This window comes from Lichenostomus cassidix, chromosome 2 (assembly GCF_008360975.1).
Source record: "Lichenostomus cassidix isolate B80296 chromosome 2, HeHo_3.0, whole genome shotgun sequence".
NCBI lineage: Eukaryota > Metazoa > Chordata > Aves > Passeriformes > Meliphagidae > Lichenostomus > Lichenostomus cassidix.
In genome coordinates, this window is record NC_139482.1 from 43,338,972 (window position 1) to 43,366,591 (window position 27,620).

At 40.6% G+C, this 27,620-nt stretch overlaps 3 protein-coding genes across 8 annotated transcripts in view; 2 read left to right on the forward strand and 1 right to left on the reverse strand.

Moving 5' to 3' along the window:
- The window catches only part of DNAJC13 (DnaJ heat shock protein family (Hsp40) member C13), a 57,555-nt gene extending 47,282 nt beyond the window's left edge, over positions 1–10,273 (forward strand). For 4 of the 5 annotated variants that reach the window (XM_085051262.1, XM_085051261.1, XM_085051263.1 and 1 more), the window contains 10 exons: positions 753–827; positions 987–1,099; positions 1,501–1,670; positions 2,043–2,085; positions 3,008–3,181; positions 4,133–4,312; positions 4,548–4,688; positions 5,140–5,283; positions 6,094–6,193; positions 9,430–10,273. In XM_085051262.1, coding sequence (XP_084907388.1) covers positions 753–827; positions 987–1,099; positions 1,501–1,670; positions 2,043–2,085; positions 3,008–3,181; positions 4,133–4,312; positions 4,548–4,688; positions 5,140–5,283; positions 6,094–6,193; positions 9,430–9,527 — 1,238 coding nt within the window. In that variant the 3' untranslated portion in view covers positions 9,528–10,273. Of the gene's footprint in view, positions 1–752; positions 828–986; positions 1,100–1,500; positions 1,671–2,042; positions 2,086–3,007; positions 3,182–4,132; positions 4,313–4,547; positions 4,689–5,139; positions 5,284–6,093; positions 6,194–7,905; positions 8,018–9,429 lie in introns of all 5 variants that reach the window. The other variant, XR_014849826.1, reaches the window with a different exon arrangement.
- Positions 10,274–11,675: 1,402 nt separating this feature from the next.
- The window catches only part of ACAD11 (acyl-CoA dehydrogenase family member 11), a 29,632-nt gene continuing 13,687 nt past the window's right edge, over positions 11,676–27,620 (reverse strand). Inside the window, exons 14-20 of one of the 2 annotated variants that reach the window (XM_085051270.1) lie at positions 17,703–17,769; positions 16,126–16,211; positions 15,865–15,936; positions 14,910–15,064; positions 13,001–13,117; positions 12,476–12,585; positions 11,676–12,027 (exon numbers count right to left, since the gene is read on the reverse strand). In XM_085051270.1, coding sequence (XP_084907396.1) covers positions 11,913–12,027; positions 12,476–12,585; positions 13,001–13,117; positions 14,910–15,064; positions 15,865–15,936; positions 16,126–16,211; positions 17,703–17,769 — 722 coding nt within the window. In that variant the 3' untranslated portion in view covers positions 11,676–11,912. Of the gene's footprint in view, positions 12,028–12,475; positions 12,586–13,000; positions 13,118–14,909; positions 15,065–15,864; positions 15,937–16,125; positions 16,212–17,702; positions 17,770–27,620 lie in introns of those variants that run through there. The other variant, XR_014849827.1, reaches the window with a different exon arrangement.
- Positions 22,252–27,283, forward strand: ACKR4 (atypical chemokine receptor 4). The gene is made up of 2 exons (XM_085051274.1): positions 22,252–22,435; positions 25,280–27,283. The coding sequence occupies exon 2, from the start codon at positions 25,299–25,301 to the stop codon at positions 26,358–26,360; it is 1,062 nt and encodes a 353-aa protein (XP_084907400.1). The 5' UTR covers positions 22,252–22,435; positions 25,280–25,298; the 3' UTR covers positions 26,361–27,283.

A 27,620-nucleotide genomic window follows, 5' to 3' on the forward strand; every position in this document is an offset into this window, starting at 1 on the left:
AGCTACAGTAAGAACAGCTATATATCAGAGCAAAGCTTTCCTCAGGCTTCCCAGCTGTTGCTGTGCTCCCTTCCAGTTGCTCAGCTGTTAATGAGAGCAGTGAAGACAGTACTGCAATAGATCCTCAGGGAAACATAGTGTTTCTATGCCCAGTCCTAATGAATAATACTCTTCAGCTATTATTTATTCCCCTGCCAGATAAGAAAAGCAGAGTTACTAAACAGGAATCATCACTTTTTTCTTTAAAGATGATGACAGGAAGCAGGAATAGAAACAGGTTGGTTTTTAAACAACTGCAAAAATTTAGACCAGCTCTGTCATCACATGGGCCCCATGATAAGCAGCTAAGTCACTTCTGTTCTGTCTACTGGTTTAAATATTAGTGACAATCATATCCAAAGCTAACAAGGATGATTTACAAAAATGTTGTATGTGACCGGTTTTTTGTCTGAAACGTGTGACCTAAAACATACAAATTGCAGATACTGTGATTACTTTTGAATTGTGTAGTGTCCCATTGACAAATTGTTCTTGGGAATTTAGCTAATAATCATCTAATTAAGAAGTTATGGTGTACTAGCATGTGTAACTGATTTGACATTACTTAGTTTAGCCAGAAATCCCTAAGCTTATAATTGCCTTAAGCTTTGTTGCATATTTGATACAGTTTTCTGTTAAGATCAGTTACATTTATCTTTGATTAGTTAATAGTCTATGTGACATGAAATTCTTAATGCTTTTTATTTTGACAGGTCGGCAGCTTGTCCTTGAAACTTTGTATGCTTTGACATCTAGCACAAAAATAATTAAAGAGGCCATGGCAAAAGGTACAGTACTACACTGAAAGCAAGTGTTTCTGCAACAATGGGCCTAAAGTGGATAGAGTGGCCACTCTTCCCTTTAGGATAATCAGTGTGGGATTGGAGAATTTATTCTACTTGTGACCAGAAAAGAAATATTGAATGTTTCCTATCTCTTTGTTACAGGTGCTTTAATCTACTTACTAGATATGTTTTGCAACTCAACTCATCCACAGGTCAGAGCCCAAACGGCAGAGCTTTTTGCCAAAATGACTGCAGATAAACTGGTGGGTCCAAAGGTAAGAATCTTAACAGCTCATGTTGGAACTCTTATCTTCATATTACCTGCATCTCTCTAAAGATAAGCAACAAAACCCCTCTTCTGTATCTGAAATATTCGTGTAAAGAGCAATCTGGCTTTTTCAAAATAATTTAACTTTAAATCTGTGAGCAGACTTCTAGAAGCTGTTGTATTTACAGTAACTTGTATAAGCAGTTTGGTTTTCATTTCTCTTTAACATTAGAGACCTATATTCCATTGGGTGTTGCTGATTGAAATGATGGCATTTTATTTTGTGGTGTTGCGATCCAGCAGTTGACAGTTCTAGCATTACAGATAGTTGAACTTCGTGGAGTTCTCTGTTTGTCAGTTAGTTTGTCTTATGATACACTAAAAGTCATTTATGTTCATCCTTTCTAGGTTAGAATTACACTAATGAAATTTTTACCTGGAGTCTTCATGGATGCCATGAGAGACAACCCTGAAGCTGCTGTTCATATCTTTGAGGGAACTCATGAAAATCCAGAATTAATTTGGAATGACAGCTCCAGGGAGAGAGTGTCAACAACAGTTCGAGAAATGATGCTTGAGTATGTGGAAACCTACTGGCTCAGTTATCTTTAACTGAGACACTCTCTTAGTGTCAGTAAACCAGAGTTGCTGTAGAAGAACTGGGAGACAAGGGCTTTGCCTGTAAAACGTAGAATTCTTGCAAGCCAGACTTCAGTGAAAAGAAACTTGTTCACTGTTTGTGTATTGTACCTGTAACTCAGTGATGCAGGTGCAGTTTGTGTGCAGTCCAGGTATTTGCTCACTGATGTAAGATTTGGAGGGATACAATGGGGAGAGAATGGGATTTAGAGACTGAAACTACTTTACAGTGATGGAGAGAGACTGAGGTGTCAAGTAGGAAAGACAACTGCTGCTTTTACTGCTCATTAAAACTTCCTTTCTTTTTAAAGGCACTTTAAACTTCAGAGGGACAACCCTGACACAAACTGGAAGGTAAAAAGTATACTATTTCTGTTTTGAGTGTGTCCAGGAAGGCTATAAGCCAGGTGATAATAGGCTTTTTTCTGAAAATACTAACAGGAATTCACTGCTATGCTGTGAACACAGCTGTTCATAACTGAAAACATAACTGGTTTAATGTTGAATTGATGCTTTTTTTGCTACTTGTACCTTGGAATTAGACACTTACTGGTAAAACCACTGTCAGCATACTCTGAATGTTCTGATAGTTCAGGTAATTATGAAACTCATCAAAAATTAGCGACAAAGGAAAATACTGGTTTGTTGAAAAAGTCCTGTCACTACATAGCTGTAGTAAACTTGCTGTCGGTAAATGTGCAGTAACTTTTAAGTCACTGAGTCTCAAGAAAAAAATGTCCTAAACCATTTCTATGAATAAGGCCCATCAGTGAGATGTTCCAGTATGTAGTGTTTGCCAATATCTGTGAAAGGCCAGACATGACTTCCTCCCAGTGATGCTCTAGTTCAACATTAAACCAGTTTCTAATCACATCGCAATGGCTATTTTGATCCGGAGGAAAACTGGTAACTTCCCTAGATTGGTGAGAAACCTTTCCCTGAAGTGTGCAAGAAAGGAAGGAAAAGGCTGTTGTATCATCAGCCTTTGTTGCTGCTACTTCTCTTGAACTAGGTTTTGTCACTATTGCAGTTGTAGGTTCAGTTACTTGCGTTCTTTGAAAGAAAGGTTCATTGTACTGGCTGCACTGCACTGTTTTTTCTACAGTCTCTTCTTACCTCATGTTCTTTCAAGGTGTGAAGGGTTTATTGCTCTTGCACTCTTGCAGCTCTGTTTTGGAGAATAAACTTAGGTAACTCATTCTAGAGACCACTTAGAGAAACACTTTTAGCTCTTACAAATACCCTTGCCAATAACTTCTGCTTTACAATTCAACAGCTGCCTGAAGACTTTGCTGTGGTGTATGGTGAGGCAGAAGGTGAACTTTCAGTGGGGGGAGTCTTCCTCAGGATTTTTATTGCCCAGCCGGCCTGGGTTTTACGGAAACCGAGAGAATTTCTCATTGCACTGTTGGAAAAGTTTACTGAACTACTGGAGAAAAATAACCCCCATGTAAGATGATTTTTTTTGATTCTACTCTTTGAATGTGTTTAGCATTCTTAAGCACCTAGTCATTAAGTGTCTGATTACCTTAGATCCTCACACTTTATTCTCATCATGAATGGGGCTTTTTGTCTGCTTTTTGACTCTGTTAAAGCATGTTGATATGTTTAGGCAACTTCTGAACATGAGTCAAGGCTTTAAAAGTCCCTGAAGTCATAGAATTAGCTTCAGTTAAGTCTTAGAAAATTATTTTGGCTAGAGATGAGGCTTATGAAGTGTCTTAATCATTCCATGACTGACCAACGTAAGAAAAGGGTACTTGTTCAACACTGCCTAGAAGTTTTCAGCTCTTGACACTTCTGTTCTCCATCTCTAATACTAACTTCTTAATCTGGTGTAAGGTATGTGGCCTAAGAAGGCTGCCACCTAACAGTTAGTGTAATGAGAATGGAAAATGTGGTACAATTTAAAAAATAATTTTTAAACAGTATTCAGCAGATTCTGGGTTAGACTTGCAGGATGGAAACTAACGTTTGTGTTGAATAAAAGAGACATCTTTATTACAAAGATGTGATAACAGTTTGTAGAGGCATGCAGAATACACAAGGCACGATGAGTGCTTCTGCACAGACTGCAGAACCCTTTAGGAATTCAGGTGGTCAGCCTGAACATCCATGCTGTCATCTTCCACCAAGTGACTTGGGCAGATATCGGATTCTTTAGATGCTGGAAATAGCACTTAGGAATTCCTGTGTGATCTGTCTTCATGGAACTAGTGAGTGTCTGCCACTACTGGAGCTGATAATCATGTTCTTGTTATTTTAACATTTTGAGAGCAAAGTAATACAAAAGCATTAGAGAAAAAAAATCTATTAATGCAGAGCAAGTGAGAAATGTTGTTATTATGATATATAAGGCTTTACTGAGTTATACTTTCTGTTGCTCTTCAACTTTCTGCAGGGGGAAACTTTAGAAACCATTACCACAGCAACTGTGTGCCTGTTCAGTGCCCAGCCTCAGCTGGCTGATCAAGTTCCTCCTCTTGGTCATCTTCACAAGATAATCCAGGCTATGAATCACAAGAACAATGCCATTCCTAAAAGTGCCATTCGTGTCATGCACATATTGTCGGACAATGAGGTACTGAACCATTTTAAGTGCTTGAGGGGGAGAAAAAGCATAGCTGGAGTTGTTTATTAGTGTTCCTGAAAGGGCATTATTCTACCTATTAAAAATGTGTAACAAATGAGCAGGACCTGTAACTAATTAATGACAGATAAAACACTGAGAAATTTATGGCCTTGGCTGACCGTTTCTGCAATAGCTATTAATCTTGGCATAAAATTAAGTCCTCTGGATGTTTGTCTCTGTACAGCTTTGTGTTCGAGCAATGGCATCACTAGAGACCATTAGCCCTCTCATGAATGGGATGAAAAAGAGATCTGATATAGTTGGGATAGCCTGTGAAACCCTAAATCGAATGTTTCAGAAGGAACAAACTGACTTAGTAGCCCAAGTAAGTGGTACATTCTCAGATGGTAAAAATGTGGTATTTTTATATTTGGGTATATCTAAACTGTTCAACTTAAATGGCATGTAGAAAGCCTCCTGGACACTTAAACTAATGTGCTTTGGTGAAGTCAGTTCTTTATCTAGAATGCAGACCTGTTCAAGGATGTTACCTGAGCATTGAAGCTTAATGCATAGGGCAGTGCTGTGTCCACTGAGAAAGTGTTGTGGAATGCCAACTAGTTCAACTGAGTTTACACCTTGACAGAGCAGAACTGCTGGACAGAATCTTTGCTTTCTCTTGTTTGTATTCATACAGCTCAGGAAAAATGGACTAGCCTTAGCATATGTAGCAATAGCTGTTGGCACTTTTGGTTCACACTAATGCTAGTAATGTAAAACATCTATATGGAACTTCCTAATCCGTGTTAAGACAACTCGTTTGGGTATGTTTGCAGGCTTTGAAAGCAGATTTGGTCCCTTATCTTCTAAAGCTGCTTGAAGGTGTTGGTCTTGAGAACTTGGAAAGCCCATCTGCAACAAAAGCTCAGATTGTTAAAACTCTGAAATCCATGTCTCGCAGCCTGCAGTACGGGGAACAGGTGAGTACTGACAAGTCCTTATCTGACTTATCTACCAAGCTTTGACACTTGGTAGATCAAACTGAACATCCCTTATTTAATCTTTCGGCTGTCAAGTGCATCTTTCCACCTAAAATGTTAACATCTTGCAGCTACAAAATGATTATGATTTCAAATGTTTTCATCTCTTTCTTGTGGAGAAGTCATTGGTTCTGTGCATGTGAAGAACACTAATAAAAAAGACAAGTCCCAAGTGCAGAAATATTCTATGAGCTGGTTAGCTTTAACTGACAACACTTCAGAACTTGTGTAATAAATATAAATTGCTTTTACATTTTCTGAATAAATGCATAACTGTAGCAGCTTTGTGGATGTCTAAGTAGGTAAATTTGTCCCAGTAACTGCAAGTTTTTAATGCCTTTCTCTTACCCTCTTGTGAAATCTTTCTCAAGGAGAGGAAACTGGAAATAGGTCTTTCTTCCAAGTAGTCACTATCTTGCTATAGTACAGGAAAAGTCCTATTCTCCTTCAGCTGTCGGTGCGTGGCAAGTGGCTGCTTGTGGGGTTGCCTTTCTTTGTCACCTAACTAGGGAATGAGGGACAAAGTGAAGCTACTGAATGACTTTTTCTGAGCATTATGCATTCAGCTGCACAACTCACATGGCAAAGCAAGTCTCCTTGGAAATGTGCACGAATTCCATATTGCAAGCTGAACTATTGCCATGCTCTTTGGTAATCCCTTCAGAATGGTTTGGCTCTTGAAAATGAGTTTGTTCATGTAGAGCATAACAAATGGCACTTGCTCACTGCATTACTCTTCAAATACTGTAGGTAAATGAAATTCTGTCTCGTTCTTCTGTGTGGAGTGCCTTCAAGGATCAGAAACACGACTTGTTCATTTCTGATACACAAACATCAGGATACCTCACAGGTTAGTAACTTTTTCCTGTTTATGTCCTGAATTATACTGAACTGTTACTTAATTGTCATACTGGACTCTGGAGATACTGTTTATCCCCAAGATCTAGTGCCATCATGTGGTCTGAACATTCAGTGCTGTAAAAAATACAGTAAGTTTTTAAAACACTTATTGAAAGGTAAACTTCTTGCTGGTTGAGAATGTCTTTCTCTGCATAGTCTTTGCTGTACATACTTAGGAGTAGAATCTCGACACTGGCAAGACTTGCAAGCACTCTGTAGTGGTAAAGCAGAGATGTAATTGAAACTGATGAATGACACTAGCTTTCCATGCTTTCTCAGGATCAGTCTATTCAGTTCTAGAACACAAGTTTTTCCACAGTTGGAGGGATGTGTAAACTGTCTTCAAAATCACTCAGACTGCCTATGTTAGTTGGCTGGTGAATTAACACTGCTTTAGTGTTAGGCAGGTAGTTCTAGTATTGGAAAAGTTGGAATGCTAATAGGCTGGAGTTTGAGGCTATGTTCCAGCCAAGATCAGTGGCCTGCCAGGGTGGCCTTGTGCCTGTATGTGGAGCTTGCAGCATATACTTCATTGCAGCAGTGGTGCACCTTTTGTGGGTCCCCTGGTGGTGCCACTGAATTGAAATGGCACCTCAGAGGTGCCACCTTAGTCCCACTGGCAGTGAAGAACATTCTAGCTGTGTGTGCCTGTGCACTGTGTGCACACTAAGGATAGCAACTGATGGGAATTTCCTTGCATGGTGAATACATAATCCCAGATCAATTATGTCACAGCAAATCAAGTCCTGGTTCTTCCTTCACTTGTGCAGCACTTGACAGACACAGTATCACAGTCCAAAACTTCATTATCCATAAAATAATTTCAGATATAGCAAATAATGACATTGCAGCAAACCTTGTGTAAAACAACGCATGATGCAAACTTCTGACTCCTCAGTAGCAGTCAGCTGAACAAACATTTGGTCTTAAAAGTTTTGCCTCATAGCTAAGGTTTTAAAGTCATTGGTGACAAGCCAGTGTGGACACATCCATGTTCCACATGGAACTTTCTCATAACCCAATGTAGGAATCTTGGTAAAGCTTTTGAGCATAACTGAACTAATGAGGTATAAATCAGATGGCCAAAGTTTTTCTTGCAAGATACTAGCATGTATTTCAAGAAAATGAAACAAGAGCCTTTAAAGTCAGGAATTACACATTCTAGAAGTAGTTGCTTAAATTTTCAGAGTAGGTATATTGCAACATTTAATGCATTTTTTCACACAGGACTCTGTGCTTTAGCTCTGAACAAATGTTTTCTGGGTTTTGTACTGTTTAATGTGTCTTTGACAAAGAACACTGAAACTGTTTCAAGTTGTACTGAATTTCCTTGGTGTTTCATAAGTACTGTAAGTTTAGAAATGGGAAGAAAATGCTGACTGATTACTGGCCAAGAAGGGAAACTATACTAGATGTGGTCAGGCTTAAGACTGGGGGCAGTACAGCTTTCCAATTGCCTTGAGGCCTGTGCTGCTTTTAAATTGCCTGATGTTTAAGTGCTTGCCAATGTAGAATGAAGGTGCTGTACAAATGCAGAGTGTAGATGAAAACCAGGCTTTATTTTTAACCTCTTACCTTGTATTCTGCCTTATGTCTTGCTTCGAATTGCTTTGCTATTTGCACTTCCCTTGAAACTTCCCTTGCTTATTTCTCTTCCCTTAGGTGTCTCTTCTCCTTCCCTTCTAACTGGCAGCAGTCCCCTTCACCTGAGAAGTGGGCTTTAGATCTGCTGCGTCAGGCAGCTTGCTAACTTCTGTGTAGCTCTCTAAAGCAGGTAGATACCACCTCGCAGAACGCACGCTGCGCTCGCTGCATTCCGAGTAACAGATGCATGTCATAGAGCTGTGACAAATGTGTGGTCCCACACTGCCCAGCACCGATACACTTGCCTTCCTCAGGCATGCAGGAGCACTACACTGACAGCTGCAGTGCCTGGTACTTGCTGGTACTACACAGGAACTCAGCTTTGGACCTGTGTTAGGAATCCTCCATAATGGAAAAGTTTGAGGCACCAGATAACTACGGGGAATTTTTGCACTAGGATTTGTAACAGTGGGTGTGGCACTTGGCAGGTTCCACTGATGGGCTGGCAAAGAGGGGTCCCCTCCTGCAGCCAGAGAGCGTTTTATTGCCGAAGGCACTGCCTGCTTTGCTCTCTGCCTCGCAGTAGTAGTGTGGGACCATTTGCAGGGAGACAAACCACACTGATTTTTCTGGCTCTGGGCTGTAGTGTGAGAAAGGAGGGTGGGGCAGGAAGGAATAGTAAATTTGGGGGAACTCGGTGAGGATGTGTTAAGTGGGGAGAGATTACAGGCCCCAGCAGAACTTAGTAGGTTGAATATTGGCAGTGTAGCCTGGAGGTCTGATACCAGGTCGATTACTGTATTGGTGCAGGAAGATGTGGATGATCAGTTTTCTAGTTGTAAATCTGATAAGAGTTACTGTTGAAATACCTTGTGCTGCAACGTAAGTTTTTATTGCAATTGTTGAAAGTTTCTGCATTTGTAATTCCAAGCTTTGAGGGAGAAGGGCTTTGCCTACAGTGCAAAACTGACTGCCCGTATAGTAACCAATACGGAGGCTTAGTAATGGTATGAGTCCTGCATCTCCAGTACAGAGTTTGGGTATCTCAAGAATGCTTTCACCTTATTCCAACTGAAGGCACAAAATGCTGGCTAGACAAGCTTTATGCATTCTGCTTCTTCATGGGGCAGCCCATTGTGCTTCCTTGAAATATGCAGCTGGGAAAAACCTTTAGAAGATGGAAAGGTCACACAAGGAGCCTAGTAGGGGAACACATATGTGAACTCACTTTGATTCTATGGCAGGGTCTTCCCTTAGCAAAGGAAAGCCATCCCCACTTTACTGCTGCTTCCATGATGGAAGGTGAGATGGGCAATGCAGGTGGTTGGGGTTCTTTTGTAACTTATTTGGCATTATCAGAATAAAAAACACTGAGCAAGTCCAAAAATGGCCCCCACAAGCTATTCCACTTCATTGACTAAGAAATCATAGTTTCTAGCATTCCTAGATTTCAAAGAATCTAAAGAAAAACTCCTAAATGTTCTTTTGCAAGGTGTCTGGTTGACTTAGATGGTGTATTTCAGTGTTACCAGAGGGAATAAAGCTGTTCAATCACTCTGTAGAAGGAAAACTAATCGTCAGTATTTGTTTTCCTCCCGAAAGGCCCTGGAGTTGCTGGTTACCTCACTGCAGGGACAACGTCATCCGTAATGCCCAACGTTCCACCCCCAGTAGACAACGAAGTGGGAGATGTCAGCTAAGGACTGAAAATCCTTGTGGAAGAAACAAAGGCAGACTGGCCAGTGATGAGGAACAGCACTTTCCTCCAATACATTGAAGTGAACTTACTGCCTTGCCAGGTGTTTATGACAGTGTTATTCCTTTTTTTCTATGACTTTTTTTTTCTAGGAAAAGTCAGTGATTCTAACTACCACACTGTAACACAAGAAAGCACTCTGTGGATCAGCTGAAATGGGTACACAAGAATTTTTTCTTGTTGTACATAAGCACATTTTGTTCCTTTATATTTGTTTACAAGACTGTGAATCAAACTTTCCTAGTTTTTATATTTTGTGGATTAGCATGACTGGAGTTGAGCTACAGTCTAGAGGAATTGGGCTAAAATAACTTTGACCTCACCAACCCCACTAAAAGGGCATCCCTTCTTTTCTCAGTCTGATGTGATCACTCCCGTTGAACATGACCTGAAAGGGTTTGTCCCTGCACCAGTTCACTCATGTCCTTAATCATTAACATTATCTTCTTCCTCAGATCAAACAGCATTAGACATTTGTATGTATAACTGGCTTGACCAAATTGACAAAGCTTCAGCAAAAAAACCTTAAAAAGTTGACTTGTTATGTAAGAAATTAGTGTAATTGTGAAATGTTCTATACATTATCCAGTATATAAAAACTTTCTATATTGAGTGTACATTATACAGATCATTCATATGTACATAAAATTTTAAAATAAAGGGAATTAAGAGCCTTGTTAATGAGATAAAGGCAGTGTTCTTGTGCAGCTGTTCTTTAAAGGTGTGGGAAATGAGAGCAGTCAGACCCCTTAATTGGAAGGTGGCTAAATATGGTCCCTGGGTATTCTTGGTCAGAAAAACACATTGTGCAGGTTTTGACAGCCTGGAGCAGAACTCCTGAACCACATGTGCTAGTACAGTGCAGGTGGTTTTGTATTTGAAGTGCATTTCAGTCACTGACTTTCTGATGCTCTCAACTTCCTAGAAAACATTCTTGGCAGGAAGCAAGAGGAAACTAAGGTGGATAGAAACATAAACAAGGATTACTGCTTTTTCAAAAGAGGTTATAATCTTGGTTTTTAAGTATAATGAGGCAAGAAACTTCATGGAATGCTTCCAGATCTAGGTACTCTGCCACTGTACACCCCTGAGTGACCAGAGCAGCTGTAGCTGGACACCATTCAGGTGAGCACTCAGCTTGGGGCTCAAGGACAGAACTGACCACAGCCTCATCCTGAAGACTGAGCCAAGCAGAGCCTGGTCTCCGCAGGCTCCAACAGGAAGGAGCTTGGAGGGGAGCTTGTTTGTTCATGCAAAGAGTAAACATTCGTGTCTGTAACTTAATTACCAGCCCTGTATAAAATGAAAAGTGATTATCCTAACTCCAGGAACTAGAGTTACCAATGGTGCAGTGTATTGTGATCTGCCTGGTTCTGTTCCTGCAGGGGCAGGACCTGAGTTACGTTCTCTTGAAGTAACTCAGGTCAGAGGGGATTGGTACAGGAGCAGAGTAGGTCTGTGTAACTCTGACCTTTGAGAACCTCAGAGAGGTGCATTGGGCATAAATAGCAGAGCCTCTTTTGGTAGCAGCAGAGGCCATGAACGGCACCCTGCCAAGCCAGCCAAAACATCAACTCCTGGGGGAGGAAGGTGCACCTGGCCTTAGATGTATTTCAGAAAGAGTGGGAGCAGCTAGAACCAGGAGACAGGAGGAGGCTTGTGAGGGTGCACAAAAGGAGAGACAGAAGATAACAGGGCCATCTGTATGGGAAAATGGGGGGAGAGGTATTTGGAGAAGCACTGCAGAGCAATAAGCAAGCAGCAGCAGACAAACTCCTCTACATGACCCCAGGCTCCTGTGTTGCCCTGAGCCCTGTTATTTGAGGGGAGCTGCGGGAATGACTAAGTGTAGTCTTAGTGATGAGGAAGGCAGCTGAGAGCAGGAACTGGGGAGGAGAGAGGAGTGGACTGCAGCTGAGCTTTGGAAAAGAAAATTAAAGGTATTGTCTTCAGTGTTTGCCATTTAATCAAAAATTAAAAGTTTAGTCTAGCTTGCAATAAAGTAAACTCTGTGGGACTTCTGACTCAAAACTGTTATGTCTACAATGAAAGGATAAAGAGCTGTGATTCAGAACAAAGAAAGCACTTTAGGCCTGTTAGAAAATAGATTTTTATTTAGTGTTACAAAGAACCCAGATAAGTTATTTACATTGCGTTCTGCAAATTCTTAAAAGCAAGCACCTAATTAAGTGTCGTAAGTGCAAATAGAGAGAGAATTGCTTTCAGTTAGAATCAAGTTTTTGTATCATCCAATTTTACCTTAGACAGCATTATCACACTGAAACTTTTCCTGAATCTTCCCTCCATTTGGGAAGGCTTTATGCTGATACTAGATTTTTGCAGTGAGCTTCTTTGACTGATCCAGGAGTTCCCACCTTGCGATTGTTGAGAGATGAACTTCATCAGGCCCGTCTGCCAGGCGCAAGGTCCGGATATACGCAAACCTGTGGGGGGAGGGCTGACTTAGGGGAGAGATTCTGACCCTGCCACAGCAGCCAGGCAGCTCACACAGGAGCTCTCAGCACTGTTTTTGCAACAGCTGCCCTTTTGACAATCCTTGCTTTGAAAAGTGCTATCACACAGGAGATACTGCAGCAAAATCTTGCCAGGACTGAGATGGGTGGGCTGGGAATTTGGAAGTTTTGCTTCTCCCCAAGGCCGTAAGGGATAACATTAAGCTTTAGAAGCACACCCTCTTTACTGCTGATAAGAACTATTTTAGGTCCATTGCCAGCATTTATTTTTTGTAAGGCTAATTGCACTATAAAAACAATTGTTTTAAAATTAATAGCTTAAAGGGACATGCACAGCATGTGAAACAGCATGTACTGGTGTTATAAAATTATTTTTAAAGGAATGCTTAGAACCTACAGGAAATCTCCCTTTACTCACATAAATGCCAAAGGAAAATCCTGAGAAACTCCAGCTCCACCACACACTTGAACTGCACAGTCAATCACTTTAAGCACAGCTCGTGGAACAACCACTTTGGTCATGGCTACCTGTAGTTAGAAGAGAACTCACATTATCAGTAATAGTTTCCTAAGCAAGTGAAAATATTTACCCAGCAGTTCTACAGAAGATTGATATCTCACAGAACATTCCTTCCTCTCAGGGTTTGATGAGAGCTCTGCTGTTCCCATTCGCTGGGTATGGTAAAACTGTTTACAGTCATTTAAAACTACCTTACTGTGTTGAGACAAGCAAACAGTGCTTGAACAGATTAATCTCACTTTCTTACTCAGATCATTCCCCAATCTTCTTACAATTAAAAGCATATCTTAAGGCTATTTCAACATGGGGTTATACTCTACAATTAGAATATGTTAACAATAATGTTTAGCTTGTCTTTTAACCAGCTGAGTACACAACTTGCATCCCTCAAGTCCTAGCTACCAAAAAAAAAAAAAAAATTACCTCTTTTCTTGCTCTTTTGTTGCCCAACAAGTCAATCTTGCGGGCTGTTTGTAGTGTGAGCAGGCGAGCCTGTTCTATGCTAAGGCGGCATTCTGCAATCCAGTGGGCAACAACCTCCTGCAGAACCAAAGCCAACAGCAGCACATCAGTTAATGCCTCTGAGCACACAGAGCTGCCCCTCTTCTCAGCCAACCTAGAGCCACTTGTGTGCAAGCTGAAGTATGTCATCTAATATGAGCATAAGAAAGAAAACACTTTATTGACAGAAATATTAATGATAGAACCATTCTTTTCCTGCCAGGAAAGAAGAAGAAGGGAAAAACTCTGTATTCTGGCACACTTAAGTTCCTGATCAGACCCCACTGCATGCTGGCCATTTTGCTGAAGCCCTTCCATGCCTGCTTTTTCCTCCCTGCTTTCCTTTACATATTAGCATCACTCACAGCCCTCTCTTCATGCAATAAGCCCCAGTATACAAAAATGGAGGGTAAAAGAGGAGAGGAATTGCTTGTTTTGCTTAAACTGGTGGTGGATGATGTGTGACACAGAGGTGAACAGCTGTAGGGTGGTGCCTGCTGCGTCTGCCTGATGATTAATTAGTAACTCTCTGGATCCAAAATGAAGTTATGATCTTGGCAGCCCTTCCCTGCTCTTCTTGGCCAATTCCCCCCTGCAGCCAACATACCACAGGGAAAAACAAATCTGTGATGCTTGTCAGTGCAAAAGCTGTTTGGAGCCTGAGCCAGCCTCAGAGACACACTCCTCCTGGGACTGTGGATTTTGTGGGACACAAATGTGCAGCACTTGCTTCAGTGCAAAGTCTGGAGGCTCAGCTTAGCTGGTGCTAGCAAAGGTGGTCTGAACCTGGGTGGAGTGTTCAGTTCTCCCCTGTCAGCAGCTCCTGGGGTTATAACTGATTTCCTGGGTGGGGACAGGCAGCCACCAGCCTCACCTTCTTCTTAGTCATCCTCACTGTGAAGAACTTGCATGGGCTCTGCAGCTGCCTCCAGGTCAGGCCTGTGGCTTCATCAAACATCACTGTGACTAACAAGCTTCTGCCTCATGCAGCTCTTCATAATTCCAGGTTATGGTGGTGAATGGAACTTTGGCAATTACACGCCTCTTTTCCAGTCAGGTCAAGTTGCTCCCTCTGGATCTGCACAAACAATTTGCTACACTCTCTGCCAGATGCTAATTCGGTTTCCTCTTTCCATTGCTTTTACTTATTTTTTCCAGTAAAGTCATCCTATCTGTTGGGTAAGACTGAGGAACACTTGAAATGTGACAGGCCAACTACCAAAGTCTGATGGTTTCTCCATAAAGCAGATTGCCATATTTTTATTATTTTAGCAAGCTCTTGTTCATGAAAGAGTATTTCAATTCCAGAGCAAGATAAGAGCAAAAATCCCCAATATGCCCTTGATGTGGTCTGTTCTTTTATAAGTAACTACAAATATTTCATCAAAGAAGTAAAATTTTCAGTGAAACTTAGACTCCTGAGTATCTTCAGTGATCATGAAAGGAGTCATCCAGTTGACAGAATGGCTACACCAAAATGGTGAATTCAGATTGTGACTACAGAAACATAAGGTGTGTGCCTGAAAAAAATACCTGTCCAAATTGATCAGGGAAAGCAGAGAACAACATCCAGTGACAAAATCCATATTCAAATCCAGCAAAGGATATCCAGTTCATTGCAAGGGGAAAAAAATCCTGTAGGTTATAGTGAAAAATGGGAGCCTTGCAATGTGTTTTTTTTCCTTTGCCACCCAGTGCCTTATGAATAGGAATTCAAGGTTGGACATGGCAGCAGCTGTGCCCTGTTATCAGAGCCACAAGGCTGTGTGTGGGCAAAACAAAGGTCAATGTCAGGACAGTGTGAGCTGAGGCCAAGAGGGAAGGTGCTTACGTGCTGATAGAGTTTCTTGCCGAAGGTCTGGCGCTGAGCGGCGCGCTGGCACATGATCTCCAGAGCAGCTTCAGCCGCACCCAGGGACCTCATGCAGTGATGGATGCGGCCAGGCCCCAGCCGCCCTTGGGCTATCTCAAACCCCCTGCCCTCACCTGCGGGGAAACAAAAACAGGCACTGCAGACTCTTGAAAGTGAGTCCCTCTTGAAAGGATCCGAGGCTCCAAGCAAAAGTGGCCCCATAGCACCAGGGCTAGAAGCAAGCTGCTTCAAAGCTTATTTTGCAGAGTTTTTGCTTGTTTACTCTAGCCAGATCTATATTGACACACTATTAATAATACTTAGATCATGAAGCATACCCCAAGATGGTTTATGAGGAAGTTTGACTTACCTGATTTAATTTAAATTTTGTTAATCTTACACTGAAAAATACATCTATGAGATTTGGAATGAGTATCTGGGGAAAGACTTTGAGGTTCCCAGGTCTGAGGGCTACTCAAGAGAGAAATTTCTTTGAGCAAAATAAAAGCACAGAGGAAAAAGAAGAAATTGGGATTTATACTAAGTGAGAGAAATAGAGTTCTCCCTGCAGGGGGTCACAGTGCAGGCCTGCTTATTATTTCTTTTTCAGTTCTGCCAAGAACTGACCATGGAGTGCAGCAGAACATTATTTCTAAAAGTCTGTAAAGTCTATGGCTTTGGGGGAAGATTGCCAGTGACAGCTTTTTCTTTGCTTTACTTCAGGGCAGTTTGCATGACAGCCACAGCTGCCTTTCTTCCTTTCTGCTCTAAACAAAGTATATTCAAGCAGCAGGTAAGCTGCTAAAGGAACAGTGGGCTCCCTTAACTTACCAGAGCTGTTCACAATAACTTGTGATTCATGAAGTAAACCACCATTTCCTAAAGCTTGGTTCATTGCTGTATGTATTAAAAAGGAATTAGTGGTGAAACTCACCCAGTATTATATTGGAGACAGGTACTCTCACATCGTTGAAGTGTATCTCAAAATGTCCTCCATGGATCTCATCTGCAGGGACAGAAATCACAACAGCAGGGTAAAACAAAGGAAGACAAAAATTAAAGGCTTCTAATTCTAATCCATATTTTTATATATGCATTTCACTGATTTATTTCATTCATATTTATTAGTATAATTGCAGCTTCTGAGATTGCTAATAAATTAATACACATATAGCTGATAAATATGATCACCTACCCATGTAGCCAAACACTGAGAGGGGTCTTATCAGCTTCAGCCCTGGGGTGTCCATGGGAACGATAATCATACTGTGCTGCTTGTACCTGATCGAGACAAAAAGCACAATTAACTCTGATCCTCCCTTCTGTCTCCTCCTTTTTAAGTTTTCTATCCTCAATTTAGGACTTACATAAAGCCAATGCTGAGATTTACCTGTACCACCTGCACCATCCTGTCCACACAGTGTGGCTTCAACACTTGAACCACCAATCAACAAGTGAAAATGTATTACTGGCACCTAATGCACCATGACTGAGAAACTTGCTGCTGTCACATCTGTATCATCTAGTCAGTTGCCCCCCCTGCCTTTCTGCTTTGTTCTCAAAACAAGTTTATCACAATTATCATCTTGGCTTGCTTACAGTTTAGGAAAAGAAAATCCCCACGCTTACATTCCTTCAGAATGTTTAAGGTCAGCTGTTAGTCACACAGAACTGGAGGTGACGCCCCAGGTCCCTGAATTCAGTCTCCAGTTCTAGCAAGTGGAGTGTCACATAATCATAATCCTCTCCATTAACTTCTCTTCAGCTTCTCAGAGCTCAACAGGTGCCACTGTCTGTTCAGCTGCTGGGCAAACCTTCCTGTGTGCTGTATGCAAGTTACTGATTGCTTCTCAGTGGAACCTAGCCAAACCTAAAAACTTCAGATAATTCATGGGATTTGGGCTAAAATCCATCAGAGACATAAATGTTGCAATTCTTTTGCATTACAAGCTGTGTGAGTTTGATAGCACCAGACACGAAGCATTTTATTCATTACTTGCATAAGTTTTTGCAAAAGTTTGCAATTCTAGTTTGGTAATAAGAGTTGAACATCATGTTTGTGTCAAAGAAGAGGTAAGTATTATATTTACACATATAGGAATGCAATGAGTATATCTGATTTAAGATGTGCAGTGCTCTCTGCTTACACAACTTCACATTACCAACACCCCATATTTCAAAGTTAACTTTCTATATCTACCAATGGCTTTGTGAAAAACTTAGTCGATAACTTCAGGTCTCTGATGTGCCACTTGCACCCATTCTGTTCAGGGAAGCTCTCAAAAGCTTTGGTTTTATTATTTAACCATTATTATTTATTATTTAATTCTTCCTGGTGTTAATTTTTTTATATACTATACTTACAAAATAAATTGTAACCCAGAGTTGTTGGTTGGTGGCTAAACAACTGATCCAGGCTAAAATTTATGTGACCAAGACAAAGCTAGTGAAGCCCCCAAAATTTCCTGATCCAATTCATCATACAGCTACACAAACACTAGAGCTGGTGCAATGGAGAAAGGTAGGAAGAATACCAATAAAAAAAGGTTAACAGTGGTTAACAGGCTGGGAGAATTCAGTTAACAGGATCTGACAGCAAAGCAGGAGTTTGGGCTACAGTGGACATGCAGTGATTTAAACTTTCCTCTAATTCAGGAGCACATCCAGCTGGTCAAGGCAGTCAATGGCATTTCACTTAACAAAATTTTCTCACTAAGTGACTTCTCCAGGGAACAAGTTTTAGAGAATTCTGAGTCTCCTAGGAATTCTTACCGGGATGCTGATGAGTTTTTGGTTTTGCCCATTACAATTGCAACTTTGCAATTTGGGTTCCCAGCACCTTCAAAAAAGTGGCAAACACAAAACCAGTTTTTAGTATAAAATCTCAATGTAGAAGCAAATGAATTTTCATAACAAGAAATCCTACTCCCTTCCTTTCATGATGCAGGAGATGCAATCTACTCATGTGTTTACACTGAATAATCACACTGAAACAAAATACATCTTATCACTTAACATGTAAAAAGGAGCTGACTTCTGGGAAGGGGAACATGAAAAGCCAAAAATCCAAACCCTCCAGCTCCACCACCTATTCCCATGAAAAGGGAACAAGAAGGTACTTGAAATGGAATCTAATTACTTCTGCCTCCATTATAGCTGAACAAATAAGAATGATACAACAGCACATCTATTAAGGTGAGATGCTGCCATTTCAAAAGTAAAACTTCTAAAAAATCTTCTTCAACCTATAAAGACTGGAGGGTCTATGTGGGAATGAAATACCAACCATATGATAATAAAGTTATGCAGATAAGGCTATCAAAGGGTTACCATGATAACTTTGCTACTGATTCAGCATAACTTCTCTGGAATGCAGGATTTTCCCCCCTTTATGCAAACAATTTTAGATTGCACTTCAAAGAAAGATCTGAGTGGAAATTGTACCTGAAAATACCCTGCTAGCATTTCAAGCCACTGATAACATTATTTGAGATGTTTGTTATATGGACATACTTATTAAGCCTTTGTAGCATAAAGCCAGCATTTTAATACACAAGTCCTAAAGAAGATTCTACCATTGATTAAAATAGCATCTTATTTCTATGAACCTTAATCCTTACTGTCTTTTTCTTTAAAGGTTTCTTAGTACCAAAGCATACTCTCATGCCTTTCAAAGCCTCCCACAAACAATAAAGCTAGGAAAAATACTCAATGGATGTAGCAATCAGTAATTTTTTATTGCTATCTCAATGCAGATGACAAGCTGTGCAGAGATTTAATTCAAGGCTTAATCTGCAGCTGCTTGGTTTTGTACTGAGGTCAGAAACAAATACAACTTTTTAACTTCTCTGGCAGCTGTTCTCACAAGGTTTGGGAGACTCTGGTCTGGACAATACAACCACCTGGCTTTGAGCTGAGCTACTTCGTCCTACAAACAGCCACTGTGATGGCCAGAAAGCAGGATAGAGATTTATTTTGCTTTGATAAACACTGCCTGTTTGGAGGGCCAGACTGCCAGCTGTTTACTTTCCTCTTTTGCAATATGATATTCAGCCATTGTTTCCAGAGGGGCTCACAGAGTGGCCCATGAACTGTGCAATGCAATACTAACAAGCTAAAAATCTGAGTGAAAAGCTTTGGGCAGTGGGATAAATCAGCTTGGTAAAAAAAAAAGCTGGATCTCAAACACTTGGCTTATTTGGGCAACTGCAACAAGGACGTGACCAGCCCCAAATGACCCAACATAGGCTTTGCAGGGTACTACCTGCACAGAGAAGTATCCTCCCTGCATAAGGGGTATTTGACTCTTCTCCTTTTCCACATGAGGTAAAGAATTGCTGAAATGCTATTTTCTAAGCCAGATCTATCTTCAAGTGACGTTTACAATGAAAGCTATTTTGACCTTCTGAAATCTCTTGAAAATCTCTTATCTGTTTTGTAAATGGTCCTCAAGTGAGATCCCTGCTTCAAAACAAAGGGCAAATTTAATCATGTTGTATGACAAAAAAAAAAAAATCAGAAGAAGCTTTCATGTTGAACTCAGTGAGGAGTTCACTGAGAGTTAGACATCTGCTTAGATGTTTTAAATCATTTGTACACATTTCTGGAAGGCAAATGAATACTTCCATCTCATATATACTCATTCCTATCTAAGCACAGCAAAGGAAAGCAGATTCCTGGCCCTTCCACTCCTTAGAGTCTGAAGTCCGGAAAACCTAAAACTAATTTTATGTCACTTTGACCCATATAAGACAGAAAAAAAGTTCTGGTCTAATGCAAGACTCTGAAAGACCCCAGTGCTTTAGAAGGAATGCAAACAGCCTGGATGGAATAAATATCTCATTTGTAAATGACATTTTCACATCACTTACAGGATTCAAAGATGTTGCTGGAGGATGGGGGGAAGAATCAGAGAAGCCTGTTATTTTGATAGGAGTTAGAAGTAGTTTTGCAAGAAAACTCACAACTGAAGAAACAGTAGACATTTTAGAAGGTCAGTTTTAACCATATTTCCATACTGATGAGCTTTACAATAAACTTTTCAATGTATATGACTGCACAAATGATCTGAAACTTTTAGACTACAATGCTGCTACACTGACAAACATTTTCAGTTTATCTAACTTCTTGTATTTTTGAACTCTTCATGGCACCCATTCACAGAGGCAAAGACTATACTTTAAAATGTGCTTAGAGTGTTGATCACAATCCCATTAGAAGCCTAATCTTTGCTGTCTGGGGCATAACATGCTTAAGATTACTGATCTTCACACAATCAACTTATACAGGTTCTTTCTGGTGGAGAGACAATTGAATGTGGCAACCTTTGAGTACCACCTGTACTTAGGGAAGCTGCCATAGAGCCTGCTTTCAACCTGAATGCTGAAGACCTATGATTCTTGCCACATTGGCTGCTGCACTGGTCAGCCCAGCAGCTTACTTCTCTCTGATAAAGGTCAGGACTCTGTGATGACTTACAGACCTGTCAGCTTTGTATACAGGCACTTAAAACACATGTTCTGGACTCTCCTACAAGAAGAAACTGGACCTAGTAGGGTGGATGGCAGCATGGTACTGCTTGTTGTAATGTGGGGGTCTCCTGATGGAGAAAAGGGACACACACAGGCACATCCCACCAAGAGCCTGCAGTAATTTCTATTCACTAGCATATTGTATTCCACAGTTTTATCTCATCTTCTCCAGATAACACTGCAGGCAGCTGGTTCATGGATGGCAAAGACTACACTGTAGCTGCAAGTAAACTGGCTACAAGCAGTAAATGGCAATGCTGGGGTTGTGCAGCTACAAAGGCTTTGCAGTCTTGCCACTGAATGTGGCTGCTGGTCATTCCCAGCTGGAGCTCACAGGCTCAGCTGGTGCCAGTGAGAGCAGCTTCTGAGCTTGGGAATGGTTTTTTCCTCACCTTCAGGCCACTTTTACACTGCCACAGTGCTTTTAGTTAAGATACATTTGGTATTCACTCTTACTTATTAAATAATTTTTGGGGTTTTGAGCCTGTAGGACCCTACTTAAATACATACATGACAATATTATTTTTCTATGCTGACTGGAAGGATCTTCTTCCCGGCAACCCTGAAAAGTTATAAGGAGCTGAAAAACTGCAATAAGCAACTTTACATCAACTGCCTTCCTACAGTTTACCAACAGGGCACTCTTGGGCACTTCTGCATACAACACACAATTCCCTGGGAGCATTCTCAGCTCTAGACTGATTATTCCATCTTGTTGGAGACAATATTGAGACAAAGCCTATTCAGAATGGAGAGGTTCATTTGTTTTAAAGAGATACAGCTCAGGCCTCAAAGGCATGACATGACCTGCAAGGGGATGGCCTGGAAGGAGCCCAAACATCTTATCTGCCACTGTGAAGAACTCTGAAGTACTGTGACAACTCAAGATGAAAGCATTGCAGAAATATGCACAAATATTGTGGCACTCTTCCTCTGGACTCCTCTCCCAGCCCATTTTACTTTGTCGTTCTGAAACAAAACGAAGCATGTGGAAAACATCTGCGCATTGCATTCTTAGCTGCCCATTTTAAAGAATCTTTCCTTTCGCATATTTCAAAGTAACTGAAGCACAGACAGAAGGTTAATCCAGTCATGGCAGGTGCATTAGAGTGCCAAACCCCCCCAAATCTGACCTCTGGTCTGCTCAATATCTCTCTCTGGTGTTTGTCTTCAATATTGCATTTACTGAAGCTCATTAGATTGCTACCTGATCCAGGTTAACACAAATTGACCACTAATTTGATTATGAGATTGACTGGCAACATTCAGGTCCCTGAGAACTCTCCCATAGGATGCAGGACTATCTGCTTGCACTCTGGTTGACAATTTACCACTTGCCTTCACATATTTTCCTTACCATCCTTCTGGTTTCACACACTGAAAGAACCCCTTTCCCCACCTCGGAAAAAGCAATAGATAAAAAAAGAAAAATCTTTCTATTGTATCCCCTAAAGAATTTACTTAAAGAGGGGATATAAGGATCCCTTAAAACCTTATATAGGCAGCCATCAAAAGCACAATCATGCCCTGAGGAAAGAATGTAGTGTATCCCTATGGGTGTCTGTGGCAGTAACTGAGCCCCAGATGGACCTCTTCTTTCTCCCCTTTTCACCTTTTAAATGGGTGGTTTGATAAAAGCCTTTTGATGATGTATAAAACATTTGGACTTTCAGGAATAAAACAACAACAAAGGGAAGCAGTAAGGGTGTCCTGACCTTCCAAAGAGCACACACAGTCTGGTTGGAACAGGGAGGAATGTAGGAAGTGCACGTGTTCAACACCAGAAGAGTTTCCAGGAAAGCACAATTTTTTAAAAGTTTTTTTTAACTGTCAAGTCAAAATGAAAGTGCAACGGACTTCCACATGAGGGTGTGGCGTTTGAAGACAAAATGCAATGTGTCAGACCAATTCAGATCACTTCACTGAGGCACATCTCAATTGCAGTACCTGCGACTCATCTGCTGACAAGAGAAGGTTAGTTTTGTTTTAATCCTTATTGCTCTGTATATTGTATGATATCTTATTTGCATACATTTACTCTTAGTTAAGTTGGCTTTACGGAGAGACATCATTTCACTGAGGCACATCTCCTTTCCAGTATCAAACTTAGATTTGTTCAGTAGAAGAACAGAATACTGCCTAACTCAACAGAGAAAAAAATCAGTCTGTTTAAACTGGGAATATTAATTTAATTCAACATCATTCATACAATTCCATGTCAAGTTTAAACACACAGAAATACTGAATTTCTATCTAACTGGAAGGCTGAAATAATTCTGCAAGAAAACATGCAGTTGAAGATCTAATATATATTTATTAGTATACCTCCTAGAAAACACTATTTAAAAAGCCAGCAGAGCTTCTGAGCTGTTTGGGTACTTGTGGGCATTTTGTGTGTGATAAAATTCCTTTCTGTCATAACACCCAGCTCCAGCTGTAAGATGCAGTGTACCCACAGCAATCTGCTCTGTAAGAAATTCCGTGTGGGCATTGCTCACTGTGTGGGATGGAGACTAAACTAAGCTTTTCCACCACTCTGCAGTGCCCTTCTCCCACGGGACTGCTTGGCTGTTTCTAACAGGGACATGCAGTTGTGCCTGAGACACAGCATTAACAGAAACACAAACACCAACAGCTAGGTGAGCCAAAGCGCAACTGTGCTTGTGAGGGAGAAATGTCAACTGTTGCATTTCAGATACCTTTGTTTCTGTCAAGAACTCAGCTCACACGAGCTTCTCAGGCAGCCGAGCACAGAGTTACAGCCAAACTGCTTTGCCTCACACAGACTTCTTAAGTTTGCCCTGAAATGTTTACTGGTTTGTTTTCAAGTAAATTTGCCGGTGATCCAATTTGATTAACCATTCCTTTATGGGTTATGTATCAAAAGTTTTAAGATTACAACCAAATCTTTTCATGCAACTTCTAATTTTCCTCAAATCTCAGCAAAGTGCATTAAACTCTTTTTGCTGCAATTTCTCTTCTACTAAAAAAAATAATAAAAAAGATTCTTTTGCTGCAGATAACTAAATCTCTCCTCAAAGTACTATAAAGCTCCAAAAGATTACTGCTGCTGCAGAATCCTGCAACACAGCTTGCTAGGCATAGAACCAGACATCCCTTTGCCAAAGTAGTAAGAAAAATGACTGTACTTTTCCATTCTGCATATCTCATTAAGGCAACAATAAAAAACAAATTGCAAGTCTTACAATTAATGACAATAAGAATAATCATTGTTTAAAGTTTGATGGACAGTGTTTTGAAACGTTAACAGAACAATCCAACAAAGTCATTAAAGATGAAGCCAAACCAAATAGCTGATTTGAAACTAACACACTTTCAAAAAAAATTCTGGCTGGCAGAATCAGTGAAAAAAAAAAACAAACAAAAAAAGTAATTATTCATTTCTCTCTATGTAATTGGTCTGCATCCCTTATTATGAGATCAATCTGTAACTTATTTTTTCTTGGTAGACAGATACATTAAAAAAACTTTAAGAGACACTGTTTATAATAAAGATTCATCAACTCTTCATTTAAACCATTCTCTAAAAAACAGAAATGTTATTTGCATTTTTCATTCAGGCTTGCAAAAGCCAAAGTTTAGCTCTGGGACATGATATCAGATAACAATCTGCTTTCAGCAACATTGACCTCAAATTCTGAACACTGCATGGGATGAGAAAAGGGGGATATGCTTTTCATTCTCAGCTAGTTTTTGCTACTGCTGCTAAGAAATCTTAATCCCATTTATTTCAAGAATACAGGGCACTGCAGGACTGTAGTTTACAATAGACAGAATTTCAGCACATTACACAATTAGAGGAAAAGAAGAAAGTACTGCAGGACATGGCTTGCTTAAGGCACAATCTGAAGATACAAACAATTAAACTTCAACCCTAGGCTGGCAGTGAGAACCCAGCCTCAGTATTTACAGAGTAAATCTGTCATGAGATCATACTTGAAAAACCAGCAGAGCTTCTGAGCTGTTTGGGTACTTGTGGGCACTTTGTGTGTGATAAAATTCCTTTCTGTCATAACACCCAGCTGCAGCTGTAAGATGCAGTGTACCCACAGCAATCTGCTCTGTAAGAAATTCTGTCTGGGCATTGCTCAATGTGTGGGATGGAGACTAAACTAAGCTTGTTCTACTGCTGTTCAGCAGCTGACCCCCTGCTGTGCTTTTTGTAATGGGCATGTACCTGTGTGCCTGAGAAACAAACAAAAACACTCTCCTTATATTATACTTATACCCAAAACTTGTCAAAATTTATGACAGCAGGCACTGAATAATACTGCTTGCCTCAGTTTTAATCTGCTTGTATAAGGAATACAAGCAGACATTCCTTTGCTTTGCAGAGGCTGGAGAGGAGCGGAAGATGTAATTCCAACCCTACAAAAGTACAGACACAGTCATGTTGCAATGAAATATTGTCAAACATAACTCAGAGCAGTTAAAGCAGTGACAGCTCCTCAACTCAAATTTGGAAATCAGTGAGGGGCACTCCAAGCATCTTACAATCTCAAATGCAAAGGGTAATAAAAGCATTTCAGCTGAATCTATTTCACTTTGTGTTGCATACAGATGTTGTTGAAATAGTTAACCATTTCATTGAGAATTTGAGATGGTCTGTTCTGTCTCTGCTACTTTCTAGGTCTACTTTGATTATTCACAAATGCATTCGCAGTATCCAAAGTCTTTAAATTTGAGATGTATAAGCAGCCCTGAAGAAGGCTTTTAGGTTTCAAGAGAAATTTTAAAACTTAAACCCAGTATTATTTCTTTGGTGTTCCCTTCTCCCCGCTTTTTTGTGTCTTGTAGCTTTGCCACGGTCTAAGGTATGAATAACTCAACTGATTACTGGATTGAGGACGAGGAGGATGATCTCAACCCTTTTATAGATTACAATACCTATGAGCTTCTCTGTGAAAAAAGCAATGTGAGAAACTTCAGAAAATTATTCCTCCCAGTGTTCTACACTCTGGCTTTCACAGTTGGAGTGGCTGGAAACTCATTAGTGGTTGCAATTTACGCCTACTGCAAGAAACCCAAGACGAAGACAGACGTGTACATCATGCACCTCGCCATTGCCGACCTGCTCCTGCTCTTCACCCTCCCTTTTTGGGCTGCAAATGCAGTGCAGGGATGGGAACTTGGAAACCCAATGTGCAAGCTCACTTCTTCTCTATACACCATGAATTTCAGCTCCAGCATGCTGTTCCTGGCCTGTATCAGTGTGGATAGATACAGGGCCACTTCTGAATCCCAGGGCCATAGAAGAATTGGCAAACACTGCAGTGTTACCTGCATTTGTGTCTGGCTGGCTGCTATTTTCCTCAGTGTCCCTGAGCTGATATTTAACCAAGTCAAGAAACACAATGACAGGAATGAATGCCTTCCTGTATTTCCGATGAACATGGAAACACTCTTGAAATCAACCATTCAAATCCTGGAAATTATCCTGGAATTTCTGATTCCTTTCCTAGTAATGCTGATCTGCTATTCTGCTACTGCTCGGGCAATCTTTAGATCTGCAAACGTTAAGAAGTCTAGGCCTTTCATGGTTCTGCTGGCAGTAGTGGCTACTTTCATTGTCACCCAGCTGCCCTACAACATCGTGAAGCTGTGGAGAGCCATAGACATTATCTACATGCTGGTTACGGACTGTGACACCAGTAAAACCATGGATGTGGCACTCCAGGTCACCAAGAGCATAGCTTTGTTCCACGCCTGCCTCAACCCTCTCCTCTACGCCTTCCTGGGAGCCTCCTTTAAAATGCATATCATGAAAATTGCAAAAAATTATGGGAACTGGAGAAGACAACAGCACAATGGAAGACCTGAAGAAATTTCTATGAATTATGAAGAACCTACTGAAGAAACCATCAGTTTCACTATATAGGCCCTCCATTGCTTTCATCATACTGTATAACCATGGGCATTGTTTACTAATTCCAGGGGGTATTGTTTCAGCAGCTGTTTCCCTGCAAGTCAGCTTTCAGATGGATTTCTGAACCTGCCAAGACACTACAGTGCACTTCAAAGTAGAACATGTTTATCAGAGTCAAGCATCATGCAAGAACTGAATACTTAAACTCCTAGAAACAACCAGAGGTATTTACTAAACAACAACATCAAAGAACTAAAACAAAAAAAAAAACTCACCACAACAAAATCCAAACACTTAAAAACACCCCCAATACTTACATTTCAAAGTGTCACAGTACTAGGCAATTAAGTAACTGTGTAATGACCAATATGTACACATCTAATAATCTAATTAAAACAGAGAAAAAAAAGCATCAGCAATCAAACAGCAGTACAGGAAGGAACCTTTGTAACAGAAGTTAATGATCTTGTGTTTCTCCAACTATTTTGTAAAACTTTAGAACATTTGCCTAATAGGTCAGTCCATTTCTGAACTCAACTATCATTCCATAGGTATCCCAGCAGCTTGAAATGAAGGTATAAGCTTATGCTGAGAATTGAGAAGGAGAGCAGGGAGAAAAGCCATTCTCTATGTGTTTCTACAAATGTATAGCAGCAACAACATCCTCCACCAAAAAAACCCTCCAGTAACTCCTTTTCTATAACTACAGAAAAATGATTTTTCACCTCTTCTTTTCTGCTCTCCCTAAACTTCAACAAGACCAGTGCTCTATGGGAAGCACATTCTAGACCTCTCTAAATGTAAGAAAAAGTTAAACTCATCTCCAGATACAAGGCCTGGATTTTCTATTCAGAATTTTTGAAATTGATCAAGTACTGCAATAACTGTATCTGCTAAACTGTATGGAGATACAATAAAACCAAAGAACATAGAAAGTGCACTGGCTTTTTTTTATTCTTATCTTTTTATCTGTTTTGTTTCAGTAGGTACTCACATCTCTCATCATAGGCATTTACCAACCACCAAAGGGTGAAGGTCTTGCATGACAAAGGACAGAGGTTCTGATTCCATAGAGAGCTAATGGAATTACAGTTTTTACACAGAGGTACCAAAGCTGTCCCCTGCCAAAGTGTTGGCAGGGATTCCAGGAAAACAGCGGTTTTCCATGAGCCACTGGAAGCATTTCAAATATACTGACAATACTAGTTTAGCTTACAAAATGAAGAAGTAGTGTTACAGCATAATGTCCTTGTCTTCAAACATCCTGTGGGC

Coding starts and splice junctions, on each gene's coding strand:
- ACKR4 (XM_085051274.1), top strand. CDS start 25,299: ATGAATAACTCAACTGATTACTGGATTGAGGACGAGGAGGATGATCTC.